The 14,930-nt window shown below is 41.1% G+C and overlaps 1 protein-coding gene across 1 annotated transcript in view; it reads left to right on the forward strand.

Moving 5' to 3' along the window:
* ajap1 (adherens junctions associated protein 1) overlaps positions 1 to 12,845 on the forward strand; it is a 55,275-nt gene extending 42,430 nt beyond the window's left edge. Inside the window, exons 3-6 of the mRNA XM_085781357.1 lie at positions 8,806 to 8,893; positions 9,002 to 9,244; positions 11,527 to 11,659; positions 12,611 to 12,845. Coding sequence (XP_085637483.1) covers positions 8,806 to 8,893; positions 9,002 to 9,244; positions 11,527 to 11,599 — 404 coding nt within the window. The 3' untranslated portion in view covers positions 11,600 to 11,659; positions 12,611 to 12,845. The remainder of the gene's footprint in view (positions 1 to 8,805; positions 8,894 to 9,001; positions 9,245 to 11,526; positions 11,660 to 12,610) is intronic.
* The last annotated feature ends 2,085 nt before the right edge of the window (positions 12,846 to 14,930 follow it).

The raw sequence follows: 14,930 nt of genomic DNA on the forward strand, positions 1-14,930 counted from the left end.
ATTTTTATACCCACCTAGAAATTGCAGTCGTTTCCATTTGTCTGTTGTTAACAGGACAAGCTTTTGTTTGTTCCCCACTGTTCCTGCCTCAGACAGACGAAGCCTCCCGGATCCTCCGGGCTCCACCTCTGTCTTTTTTTATTTGCCCATTCTGCCATTTGCCAACCAGCCCGACTAAATTATGCAGCAATGCCTTTGACATTGAGGGAAAAGGCGTAGAGTAATTGTCTCTGATCTCTCCCTCTTCAACTTTCCCCTCCTCTCTTTCTTTTCTCTCCTCTCTCCTCTCTCTCCCTCTCTCAGCACCCTCTTCTTCAGTAAGTGTTTTAGATTGCTGGGTGACTCAGTGGAAATCAGCCCAGATTGACACTTTGACACCGGCGTTAATTGGCAATTCCTAACTATCAGCGGGTCGCCTTCGACAGGAGTCTTCCACCTACCTGTCCTGCTCAGGTGTCTGGTTGTGAGACAATCTTGGAGGAGGCCTTGTGGTGTTATTAGCGCGTTATCGAATGTGCCTGTACGAATGTGCTTGGTGCTGCGTGGGAGTGAAGTGGCTCAACCTTTGTCAGCTGCAACTCAGCTTCACAAACAAGGGGCCTTCCCCACATTGTCACGAGCTTTTAAGCCGACGCTGAGTGGGTGTGGGCGCCATTAGCCCTAAATGGTTCTTTGCAACGGAAATGTGATCGGGCTTCCCACCACATACAGATGGTCTAGTGTAAACACACACACACACACATACACACATACACACGCAACTAAAAACTTGTGCCACTGACAGTAGCATGCTTAGAAATTAGTCATTCTCTCTTCCCTGTCATCACTCCAGCTCTGCCTCTCTGTGGCATTGTTACATTTTTTCAGAGCACAAAGCGCCTGAAGCTCAAATGTTAGATGTCACATGATTCACCATCTAAATTGCAAATGGACAATTCAGGATTAAACAAGGTCGAAAACTGTGAACAAACATTACATGGATGCCCTGTCTTTGGCTACTAAATTATATAACTGAGTCATCACATAACAACATGTTCTCCTTTGTTATTCAAAAAAGGCGCATGATGTTTACAGACAGTATGACCAATAGCCTACTGTCAATCTGTGGGGATGGGGCGGGCAGGATGATTTATACCTGAAACCATGTCAGTACAGAGAAAAGACAGAGAGAGAGAAGGAGTTAGCATTGGCACAACTGGCTAACTCTGTGTCAGCCACTGCCAGTTACAAGCTAACAAATAAACAATGCTAACTGTGCTAACACTCTGACCCGTCTGATAGTCTCTGGTTCCAGACTGAACAGACAACTCCTCTGTGTCTGGGTCTGAGTGAGGCTCAAACGTGGCTTAGTCTCTCTGATGTTTCCTCATTTATCTTGACACTCTCTGCTCTGTCACCTGGATCCAGCAGGTGGTGGGTGGGGCATATGGCCTGATCCGGGTTTCTCAATCAGGAAGTCAGAAGAGATTAAAACAACAAACAACTAAATATGGATCATAGCAGAGTTTAAAACATATCTGAACAGGATGTTCACAGGACATTTGGCTCAAGAACATGAAATGCAAATTTATTTATTCCCGAATGCTGCCTCTAAGTATGATCAAATATCACTGTACTGACAGATGTTGCTCTATTATGAGACAGTTATTCAAGTTTTCTGTAGGCCTACTGTATACACAGATTTTTCCATTGTGACATGCCACAGTAGAAAATGCACAGGCGTAGATGATAGAATTAATGACAACTAAATTCCATTTAGCTGCTTGAAGGTCCTGGTATCAAGTGTGTTGCTAACTGTTAGGGCTGTCAATCAGTAGGCTATTCTAAATTTCATTACATCAACAAATTGCAATAGGAAAAAAAAAACAGACACTTGATTATGAAAATTAATATTTGATTCTTGTGTGCGCCTGAGTTGCTGCATTGAAGGAAGATCTGACGGATTGGAGTCATACAATGTCACTTTCATTGATTTAAAACAAAATGTAGGTCAAGCTGAAATGAGTGAATAATTCAGCAAGCGTGTTGTAATGATCGCAGAGAGTTCACAACCCAACTTGGCGGCACAGAGAGTGATTTACTCGCCAAGCCAACTGAAAAGCTCCAAGTTGAAGGTCTTGGAAGCGCGACATAAACTATATTAGCTACAGTCAGATTAGCATGCTACAGTATGTCTCTTGTTTTGGTTTGGTGTGTGATATTTAATTTTCAGATGGAATAATAAGCAACGGAACAATCTGCTCAATATTGAAACTCACATTTGTGTTTGTATAGGAACTATATGGAAATGATAAGCTTTTTAGACATCAGTGTTTTATATAGAGCTGAAATTATGACCCAACAGCCCCCCCATAGCCAAACAAACAGATACTACGATTTCTCAAGTATTTGTTGAAAGAGAGAGAGAAAGAAGGGGAGAGAAAACTAATAATGATAATAAAGAGACTAATAATAATAATTGTAGCCGGCTTATGTCACAGTTCTGAACTGTACAGCTCCGGAGGAGAGAAGAGGCGAGTTAGTAAAATGCATTAATGGGATATGAATGAGTGCAGATGGAGAGAGAGGGGAGGAGAGAGGAGCCCTGTGCATCATGGGAAGTCCCCCGGCAGTTTAAGCCTATAGCAGCATAATTAGGGGAATGGTTCAAGGAAAGACTGAGACGTCCCGGAGTATGGGCTTAAACACAGAGAGAGCGTCTGCCTCCTGGACCCAAACAAGGAGACGGCTCCACAGCAGAGGAGCCTGAGAGCTGGAGGCTCGACCTCCCAATGGGAACCAGGAGTAAGCCTCCATTTTGGGAGTGCAGTGTTTTAGTAGGGTAATAAAAGGCTATGAGCTCTTTAGGATATTATGGGACTATTAAGAGCTTTCTAGGTGAGGGGGAGGATTTTATTTTATATTCTGGATTTTAGATCAGCTGAGTCTGCAAAAATGTTGTCGGGACATTGTGAAAATCTTTTTTTTTTCTCAGTTTCACTTCATCGGTTTTGTTGCTGCCATATAAACAAAACTCTAAAATAACACCTTTGGTGAGAGACACGGAACGACCTGCAGCCACCTACTTATTTAGTTTCATATACCCCTGCTTTAGTAAAGAGGTCTGTACACAGCGGTAGCTGATGATTTTAACCACTGAAGGACTGAACGAAGCAGCAGTAAATACATCAGCAGCATAATGTGTTTCATACACACAGCTGTATTTACCACTTGACAGTTCAAGAAATGTGCAGAGCTGCAAATATAATCCACATGTCTCTTCATGGAAGGTTCAGATTTGAGCTCCGAGCTGCACTTATGGATTTAATTTTGCCACATGGGGCAACAGAACAGTAAACACAACATTTTATCACGCAATTTGCTTCTTATCTTCTTACAAACATAACGTGACATCCAATGTTCGCTCTTCTTCTAAGTTGTCTGTGTGTCTGTCTACCAACACTTGAGAAAAGCGTCTGACTCTTCACTAACTTTGTGAGTTTGCTGTTTGGTTTTGTAAATTATTCACGGTGAGATTATGTGAATGCCTAAAATCAAAATCAATTAATTGTAACATCCAAAGGAAACACTTGAAAATAGTATGAGATATTGTTTCAGTTTTGGTTGAGATGATATCAGGTCAGTAACACAGAACATTTTTTTTATGTATCTATAACTGTGCAGTAGCTTAGAAACTGGTGTCTTTCTAAGTAAGGTTAGTGTAGTTAGTTTTAGTAAACTAGTGTAATTTGGTGTTGGTGTTGTTTGGTGTTGTCTGTGGTGTCAGCAGGAGGGGAGGGGCTCTGTCCGAAGGGTATTAAAGTCCCAGTGGCTTGGGGTAAGAAGCTGTTGCTCAGTCTGGCTGACTTTGCACAGATGCTCTGCAGCCTCCTTCCTGAAGGCAACAGTGCAAGGAGGGGTCAGTGATTACAGTATATTAGTGACCTACAGTACCTAACACACCCGTCTGTGTGGGGGAGAGACATATCTACTGTATGACTCTACAGGGACTTCTAGATGACTATTGAGTACCTGGACCAGACACTCAGTATGTTCAGTCCAACTAAAACTGGAATATGTTAATATGACTGAAAATTGTTAATCAGATTTCAAAGTGTGAAGTGTCAAAGTCCAAGTAAATGTTTGACTAAGTTGGATCGACTTCGTACATGCTCTGCATGCTCCACAGTTCCCATCCTTTACTCAAAAGTCAACAAACTGCACAACAGAAAAAACATAGCTGTAATGTTGTCCAGGTTTTCAACACTCAACATGCTATACCAGTTAGTTGCAGACTAACTTGTTAATCGTTTGTTTGGTCTGTCACATAATTACTCAACTAGAAAAAAAGGTTGGCTATAAACAATCTGAAAAGCAGCATATCCCCATCTGTAGCAGGTTCAGACAGACTTTGGTTGATAAATATATTTCCCACTAAGAAAAGGACAGTTGTCTAATTAAATGACTAAATTGAACTGTAACAGTAGTTTAACTTCCATCCATGGTACCATGCTGTGATGCATTAAGTTAAGGATGGTATCACTGCTTCCTCTGAAGAATGATAATATTAATGAGAATGAATAATGAAAAATACGAAGTTTAAAGTGATGAGACAAAGATAAAATCCCACAGGGAGGAATTGATAGGAACCAAACATTGCCTGCTTCACGTTTAATGTTTTTAAATCTTTTATTAAAAGCAGGTGGCAGGAGGAGATTTTATCTACCTGCTCTGCTTCTCTTTGACATGCTCATTAGACTGTCTTGACCAAAAATCTCATTTATTCCTCACTGGAGGCTCTGATGGGTGCTTTAATCCCACCGCCACAGAGGTCAGGAGCTCGCCATCCCCATTCACTCTGTATCCCTTTCCATCCCTTCCTCCTCTCTCTCTCTCTCACAGCCTCTTTTTGTTTGGCCATGAACTGACCAAACAAAACCTAACTGGGTATCTCTAGTGCAAGGTGACTGCCAAAGGTGATTTTTCAACCTGACTGCCAGGATACAATGAGTTTTAGATAGCCAGGCCAAATTTCCCTCCCTCCAACTGGCAGTTGTGGATGAAAATAGAACTGGCCTCTGCACTCAGATTTGTCACTCGTGTCATTATCTGCTCTATTATCCGCACCTAACCCTTAATTGTACTGCCCAGAGAATGAGGTTATAATGGACTTAAAGTTGGTGTTTTTGTTTCAGGACCTCATGTTCCTGGGTTAATTTGTTTCATTAAAGAGCTGCACTGTTACGCAACATGAATGCTATAATTTCATTGCAGGCAACCAAGTGAGTGAGGACTCATTTTAACACTAATTCACAACTATGAAAATATATATAGTGCATAATATCCATAAGGTCCATTTAGTGTAACAATATAATGCCATAATATTAAATATTTGAGTTGAATTGATGCAAACATTATAACATAAGTTTTATTTCTAATTCAAAAGCTTTAAAGTTGCACAAATAAGAAATGTAAACTGCACTCAACCTTTTAATTAAATGTTGTTTATTAAATTATACATTCTTATGCTTCTAGAAAATAATAAGTTGGTAAAGATAACTCATGAATCAAGCAAGCTTTAATGTTTAAACCGCATAGGTTTTGTGTTCATCAAAACCCTGCAGCTCTTGTTGTAATTACATGTTTTTGTTTGTCATATATTTTTAACAATGTGTTTGTAGTTCATTCATTAAACTAACAAAATAAATGTTAAGTGAACAGTGTGTGTTGTCAGTTGGCCTTGAACTAATTAGCTTATAACATAAAAAAAAGATGTTGGGCCAACTGTTTGTGCTAAGTGAACACTAAATTTAACAGTAAAGTTACATGGATAGGCTAGGTGGGTTCACAGTATGGTGCGTTCACGATCAGTAGTTGAAAGTTGTGCATTGTTTGTCATTTTCTCACAATAATTTTACTTGTATGCATCGTCTGTGTGGAGGAGGGACTCAACACAAGCTACAGTAATTCTCCTAATGTGATTTAATCAGTCATGGTGTAAGAGGATGAAAGTGCTGCTCTGGCTTTGAAATCTCCTGATTGGGTAGTGCCCTCCACACCCCGCCCGCCCCTCGGGCCCTCCCTCCCCAACACCACCACCACCACCACCAATTGCCACCCACCCCACTCCCAAATCTCCCACGTTCACACTGACATTAATGTAAAATGAAACAATTCTCAGCAGAGACTTCAGCTATTGATCAAGGTCAGGGGCGAGCTGTATTATGGCTGAACTCGGACAGATGTTAATTTATAACTGAACACTTTCAACTTAACAGCCTTTACGTCAGCTGGAGAGGAAGGAGAGAGGGAGGCGGGGGAGAGCGGGGTGGGGGAGTATAAGAGAAATGCAAATGACTTGTAGATAAGTTAATGTGCCTTTGCCGTGCTGACAGTGGGTGGGTGGGCTGGTTGGAGGGGATCTGTGATTGCATTGGTAGGGTAAGGCTTCCCTGAGCCTGCCAAAGATATCATTAATCCAAGCTTGACCCACACGGCCCTGGCCTCAGAAGTTTATTATCCAGGAGGAGGTGGCGGGAAGGCAGAGACCGTGTGCTCCTCCAAAGTGACTGAGCAGCACTTCCTTTCTGAGCCCTCCCCAAGACAAATTGGCTTGGATCAGCAGCTCGGCAGCTGGCTGATGAAGGGGTGAGATGTATAAGGCCCACGTGTGCATTTCCATCATGACGGCTTTTCCTTTTTTCTCCTCCTGCAGCATGTCACCTGCTGCAGTGTGTCATTGTGTCCTAGTCTCTCTCATGCTCTATCACTCACCCACACACACAACACACACACATTAACCATACTGTGCAGCGCAACAGACTTGCACTAATCCCCAATTTAGACATGTACAGCACAGTTTTGTTTGTGGATTACTATCCTCTGGCAAAAAAGTAAGAGATCAGCACACACTGGAGTCTTAAGAGTTTAACTAAGAACAACTAAGAACAATGCTTTTGTATTTCATACAGAAAAAGGGGAGTAGAAAGCACTTGGTCCAGATTCATATGGTTAAAATGCAGCACAGAAGAAAAAGACTGAAACAAGGCTCCAAAGCCTCAGTACCTGAAAGATGTGACAAAAGTGAATGGTATAAACATTTGGTTTTCACTGTTACAGAGGAGGAAGACGAGGAGGAGAAGGAGGAGGAATCGTTTCTCCTCTAATTATTATTCAGTGTTGTAGAATCAAGTTACTATCATTTTCTCAACCACTGTCCCTGCTGTCGTTTTGATACCATGATGATTGGATTTAAATTCCTTCCAATAATAAGTCAATAATGAATCATTTCCATGAGCGAGTGGACGAGTGCAGATGGATCCAAAGTGTGTCATGAATATTTACAGTCAGTAGGTGTGAGCTGTGGAGAAGCTCTGGCTGAAGTTGTTTACTGTTTATTGTCGTTCAGTTTAACTTAGTTTAGACTTTGAGTTTTGCATTAGAATTGAAATATTGAAAATACAAATCTTTCCAGGCGAGAATACGGCTATTTAAAGCCACTCAACTCAATATTTCACACATTTATAGTGAATGAATGAGTATGTGATGTGAAAACAGACATGCATTTAGAGAATTAGCATCAGCTTCGATCTTTGCCTTGGTTTACAGAGAGCTTCAGCTTCTTTGGGTGAATTATTTGAGTTTTCAGGCCATCAAAGTCTAACATTTATTTTTCCAGATTCATCAGACAGCTGTGTGGCTCTACCTGCCCAGCACCAGACAGACAACAGACGCAGTTAGGAACCAGCAGGTGAACATAGTGGAGCATTTATCAGCTGACAGTTTTCTCAGGAGCTGTTGGCGACAGAAACAGGCCAAGAAAGAGACTGGATATTTGACTTTCATTCAGTTCAGTGTTCACTGGTGAAACTATTCTAAATAAATACTGTTTGCTCTCTGTTCCTGGTAAATTTAAGATGATAATATGTGTCAAATGTCGGATTAAAACTTAATTGTTCTACTGCCTCCAGGGCCAAAATCCCACCTACTGCAGCTTTAAATAAGGCTCTTAAGATGTGTGTTGCATCACCTTTACACCTTTTAATAATATATTTTATTTTTTAATTTTTTTGTGTACAATTTTGCACAATAGGTTGGTCTCATTGAGTTTGATGCACATAACTATCTGATATTATATGTGTGATATGTGATTTGATTATTCTGGTTATCTTGTGCCTTTGTCAACCTGCCTCCCCCCTCGGAGCACTCAGACCTCCTGTCAGCATCAGCTCTTGATCAAATACCTCATTTGATACGCTACATCAAATAGTTTGCTCTCATCTAATGTTAAAATAAAAGCCTGAGGGCAAAATCTACAAAGACGCCACAGAGAACACTGAGGTGGGTGACGGTTAGAAAATCCACACTGACTCTTATTGTCTGGTGCACGATTCATTCAGCAATGTGAAGGTCTATAATGTTGTTTAGTGGACATAACAGACAGAGAAATGACAGACACAATAATAAACATACAGTTGATTAATTTGAGTTTTGCTTCCTTCTATTAATGACATGAGAATAAGTTAAATAAGTTTTAGTACTTTGAGAAAACCTGGACTTGGTTTCAGTTATCCATTACAGTCAGCTGTACTGTAATGGAATAATTTATATGACTCTTAAATTTTTCACGGCAGTGTCATCAATAGTTACTGAAGAGTAGAACTGCTCCGTGTTGTCATCCTGTTCTTTTTAACTGCATGAGCAGCCTGTGACACCTTGGTGAGCTGAGGTGAATTCAGAAATAAAAGTGCAGCGACTCTGAACAACCTTTCCTCCACGGCCCGACTGTAACTCTCTGCTTCTGTGTTTGTTTCTGTCTCTGTGCAGGTTTGGCAGTTCACCAGATAATTACAATCACTGTGTCTCTCATTATGGTTATCGCAGCCTTGATCACAACACTCGTCCTTAAAAACTGGTAGGAAAGATTCCTTTACGTTTCCTCTCATTGTTATCTCTGCAGACTGTCAGAGGTACAAGGTATGATTTTATGTTTGTTTCTTGTCTTTGGTGCGTGTTTTTGTAGCTGTGCACAGTCGGGAAATGGTCGACACAATAGCCATCAGCGCAAGATCCACCAGCAGGAAGAGAGCTGCCAAAACCTGACGGACTTCACCCCTGCCCGGGTGCCCAGCAAGGTGGACATCTTCACTGCCTACAACGACAGCCTGCAGTGCTCGCACGAGTGTGTCCGGACGGCTGTGCCCATCTACACCGACGAGATGATCCAGCAGACGCCTGTCTACAAGACTGCTTACAATGGAAACAGGTACACAGACATACACAAGAATACATCAGAAGGATGTTTGGGACATGTCCCTGCCAATATGGGAGGACGGCATTGTTCCTACCAGGGCTGTTAATCAATTAAAATATTTAATTGCGCTTAATCCCATGCATGTCCATAGTAAATCGTGATTAATCGCTAATTAGTCGCACCTTTTTTATTTGATCAAAATGAACCTTGAAGGAATATTTTTCAAGTGTTGTAAATGATACTTGCAAATCTAACTTTATTTGGCTATATATTAACCAAAACCTATGACAAATATTGTCCAGTAACCCTCAAAGGCCTTTCTGTGTTTGGCATGAAAAACTTTGCTCCAATAACAACATGACGGCTCCATGAGAGGATTTAGCTTGAGACTACAGCTGATTCAGTTCCAGCAACTGATTTAAACTAGGGTTCAAAGGTCAATATAACAGATCATTTGATTAAAGGAATTTGGATGAACATGTTTATTATCGCATTAACTTCGAGACCCCAGTGGGGAGGTGTAGTAGGTAGTAAACCTACCAGCAGCAGCCACTGTGATTAAAAAAAAAAAAAAAAAACCCTCAAATGATTAAACTGCACTCATGGTATCAGTGGATCAACAGCATTTTGCAACTCTGGTGTATCCATCCAGATGCTGGATGAAAAAATACAAAAATATAGTTTAAATAATGTATGTGATTTCCAGAAGTTCCCTTTCTTTTAATGTTTGATCTGTTGCTGTGTATAGTTTTCATTAGAATGAAAGTCCTTTGTTTTGGAGCAGCAGTAGTGATGAAACCCAACCTAGGCCCTTTGATATTGTCATTTCTGGTATTATCAAGTCATTAGAGTCTAATGACCCAAGTGTTATTGAACAAAGGCTCCTCATCAATTCAGTTTGTGTTATTAAATCAATGTAGACTGCTCTTCCTAATGATTTTTTTTAATAAAAGGTAGAAATTTTCTGATAATTTGAGCGTGAAATTATAAAGCAATGAATAAGATGATAATGCAAACAGATGATACACATGATATTGAACTAGAATTAGTTTCAGTGTGAGGGTTTAATGCCGTGCAGAGCTCCCTGAATGCTGCATTCTCGAGCCACCAGTCATTTTGGTTGTTGTGTAATGATAAAGTTTATTGATGTGAAGTCTTTACAGTATAAACAGCATCTCAGTATCGGCAGAATAGATCCGTATTTGAGAAAATTGTACGTTAGTGTGCCGCCTCCACCACAGAAGAGGCTGAAGACTGAAGGCTCAGTGTTGAATTTGTGTCTCCATGTGAGGATGAAGTTGTGTCCCTCTTGTTCCTCTTCACTCACAGGGCAGGTGTGTTTTATACAGAAATCTCAACCAGTTGTCGGGTTAAACTACCACTTGTGACAATACGCTTGGTAAAGTGTTTACTGTCTGAGTGAATCACAACAACAGTCATCTGGCGCTGCAGGGGCCGCCGTGGTCTCACTCGCTCTGTGTATCCAAACGCTGTAGGAGAGTGACAGGAAGAGCAGGAAAATCCATCCGGAGTAGGGTCCAAAGTTCATTATATACACTATCTATTCTGCAATATGGGTCATTCATAAGACTGGCCATCAGGATCATACTGATCCATTACTAGTCAAAATTTGACAAAATTATTCAAATTTACAGATTATATTTGGCCTTGAACATTGTCTGTGCCAAACAAATAATGTTCAAGGCCAAAAATCGGATAACCTACATCAAGAAATGTTCAAAAAAAATTATTCAGGGAGGTTCTAATTTGAGGGGGAAATCCAAAAAGAAAAAGTGTCCGTATTTTGAGTGACAATCACCAGGTGTTTTCATGTATTTATTTATTCATTTGGTTATTTGACATTAAATATAGTTTATGTTGTTCTTCTGTGAAAGTGGTTGACGCAAAGGTGGTAGTGTTTGACTTATATGGGTGTTAACAAACAATTAAATTACAACCAATGATTTTCGTGACATGGGGTGGGAGTTTTTGTTTCTTCACACTTATTTTTGAAGATGTAATTTTTAGGTTATTTTTGGGGTGTTTTAGGATTTATTGGATAGGACAGACAGGTAGGGAGAGAGATCAGGGAATGACACACAGCTATCATTTCACTATCATTTCTTTTCATTCTCCTTCGATTTGAAACAATAATTCTCAGTCCAATCCGATTGGTTTGAAGTGATGGAGGGAGCTCCCTACAGGAAGTGGAGGCATCATTGTGTGATTATTTCAGTCTAAGAAGTCTCAGATCAAACTGCATGTATTCTAACGTGTTGTGTGTTGCTGTGCAGGCCCTCCCCCACCGAACGACAACTCATTCCTGTGGCCTTCGTGTCAGAGAAATGGTTCGAGATCTCTTGTTGACGAGCTGAAGGCCTTGTTCACTTCCTGTGGGTGGAGGAGACTCCCTGAAATCACACTTTGGTGGGTACTGTGCCACTTTGTCCCCCATCGCAAATCGGCATCTGAGCTGTGGCCACCTCCATCCCTGTGGTGATGCTGCCCCACTTTGGGAATAGAGCGGGAACTTGGCATATGTTTGTTATTTGTGACACGATTACGCTCCTTTCTATCTCATGTGCAGCCATGAAAAAGGGCTTAGAAATCCACTCCAGCACATTATCAGAGGTCTGTCATCGAGATAAGAGACTAATTATGTATCAGTATTAATAAACTATATGCTCACAGTTAATGATTTCACTCCTCATATCTGAAACATTCTCATTAATATTTATACGGCCCCTCTCATTCTTACATGAACAGCACATTGTTTTGAACATTTCAGAGTATAGAAGCACTTTCGCTTGACTTCTGACACATTTCTATGCACGGCTAATGTATGCCAGAACGGCCTGCATTTGAAATTCAAAGCGTGAAAGTTAAGCACATGCTCTGGTCCCACAGTGTTGCTAGAAGCCCGGGGGGAGGTGTATCGTCTGCTATTGACCCAGATTTTAAAAGGAATAGATTGCCTGCAGGTAGCGTACTGAGAGGACAGTGCCCCTCCATTGTCTGGACATACATTAGTCTCAGTCAGTCCACAGCCAGCTCCCTGTGCTGTTGTCTTAAAAGACATAAGATTCCTTATTATCTGCACAGACATAATGTATTTCTCAGGCTTACAGTATGGGGACGTAACAGCAGAATGACTGATTCTCATTACTGCCTTTCATCTGGCTTGAGAAAGGCACCAGGTCACATGTTTTTCAGGCCAGAGCTGGATACCACTCCTTCTCCCTTCCCTCCCCTCCTAAAAAACAGTGGAAACTAGGCTAGCTTTCAGAAATCCCAACAGTGTTACAGTGATTGTTTTCCTCTTCACAATGAGGGACAATTGTGATTTGTATTTGTTTTTGTTTTTCCGCATCTCCACAGGATCCAGTTGGAATCAAGAAACACACAAAACAGCTTCTTTTTGTAAAGTAGTGTGATCACTCTTTGGACACTGGTGAAGATATTTATTTTTCTAGAGATGATGAGCAGAGCAGCCGCCGCGCTGCCGACTCCATATTTCCAGGAAACGTACAGTCATTTAGATATAGATTATATATAGGTATATTTACAGGACGTGAGGGACGAAGACTGTGTCGTCACTAGAAACAAACACTGGACACGTGACAGAGGAACCCAAGGAGCTGCTGCGGGTGGAGGATGAACTGTATTTATGAACAATGTGCCAATAATGCCACTATGTGCCACAACCTGGATAGAAGGACATTTCAACTACAACTGATGGACTGGACAAAGAGCGCTATATTAACCCTGTAATGACTCCAACTGCATTCTTTCTTTTCTTTTTTTTTCTTATCTTTTTTTTGGTTTTGTTTTGATTTTTTTTTTTTTTAAGAAATGTGAACGTTAAAAAATGCTACAAGTGTATTTGAATATGTTTTGAAATAGTTCTAAGAAATGTGTTGCAAAAGAGTCTTAATGATATTTATATGAAGCACTATTATATTAGAGAAAAGAAAAGACGAGTGGGGGGTGGGGGGTTAAAAAAAACAAAAAATAGAAACGGTATATGCTTTATTGAAAAGTTGATTTTAAAACATTGTTTCTACAAGTCCCATTTTAAAAACAGAATAGTTAGGTCTATTTTTTTACACAGTAGAGTCTGCCACAGCCCCAACAGTGGAGGTCTGCAGCATCTGGGATTCACCACTGTTAATAAAATCCACTCCCACCTGAACAGAAAAATCTGAACCTGGTGCAAGATGAACCAATGTCTGCTCCAACTGCTCATCGGATAATATTGGAAAACAAATTTGCGTTAATAGTTAATAATAAGAAATGAGAAAACACATGAAAAGCTTCACTGCAGAAAACTGAGGTGCGGATGGAGGAGGGGCAGCGGCGACACACTGCTCGGAGCTGGACAGGACATTCACACTGCCTCAGGTCTGTCGAGCTCCTTTGCACACGACGTGTTGCTCCGAGTCTCAGCAGCTGTTTGGGATCAGTTCTAATGACTGGTTGTGATTCACATCTGAGCTGCAACACTTAACAGGGTGGAATAGATTCAATTGGAGCTTCGCATTCAAATAATTCATGTGATAATTTGCATAAATAGGAAAGAGATTGAAAAATGAATCCCCTCCACAGATAGGAAATGAATATCCCCCTCCCGACGCCCAGATTGGTTCACTTCTGACAAATTATCTGTGAAACCTAAAAGTCTGAATCATAGTGAGAGGAGTGTGGGGGTTTAGGAGCTGATACTGAGCAGGATGGAGCTGTGACAGAGCTGCTGCAGACGGGTTCCACCCTCGGGACCAAGACGATGGGCATCATGTGTTTAAATGCAGGATGTAAAGTGGAGAGGAATCTCCTGACTGATGGGGTTTATCGACTCTCTCCAGAGCCAGATCCACGCAAACCTCAGTGTATTATGAGACTTTCAGGGGGTTGGGCACGAATCACAATACGTGCACAAAGAAAGCGGAGCGAACGGATGAAATATAACCTGGGAGAAACTTTAATTTTGTTCTTTCAAATAACGAAAACACTCCATCAGTGTATTGTTGAAGCAAGGGGATTATGATAAGCCAGTCAGCCGCTGCCAAATTGGTTTAAACTATCTCTTAAGTCAAGGTGAGGGACCTCCGTGGTCAGGGAGGAGGGTGGAGCTCTCCTAAGAGCTTCTCTTGCACCAATAATTTCATTATCAACCTCAAGCTCTGACAGACGGATTACCTCTGTGCTTCGAAGCTTTCGAGGAAGCCGCCTCTGGATCTACCTTGTATTGTGCTGTAGGTTTGTAAAAAAGAAGAAAAAAAAGCACAAAATACAATTCTGTAATTGTAAATGTTTCTGGCTGCAGACAGCAATATGTACAGATTAAAAGAGGTGGGGTTTTATTGCGTGTCGATAGTGGAGCTCCGGCGATGATTCGTGGAGGTGGGTGGTTTTTAGGCTCGTACTTGCTTCCTCAAAAAGAAATCAAGCAGACAGTTTATATCAGAACATGTAGACCTGCATCAGAAAATGTGAGCCATTCAGGAGGTGCCGAGATGGCCCAGGATAAAACACTGTGGTGCAAAACTCTTGCTTTTGCCCATTCGCAACATGAAAACCAACTCTCATGAATGACCAGTCCATATACCAGTCCAGCCTCACGTGCGCGTCAGGCTCCGGAGTTACTTCTTTGACATAACATATATTTTTTTGAATGAAGAGTGTTATCTTACTAGTCAGA

The sequence above is a fragment of the Trachurus japonicus genome, chromosome 7 (assembly GCF_045865225.1).
Source record: "Trachurus japonicus isolate A0001 chromosome 7, Traja_1.0".
NCBI lineage: Eukaryota > Metazoa > Chordata > Actinopteri > Carangiformes > Carangidae > Trachurus > Trachurus japonicus.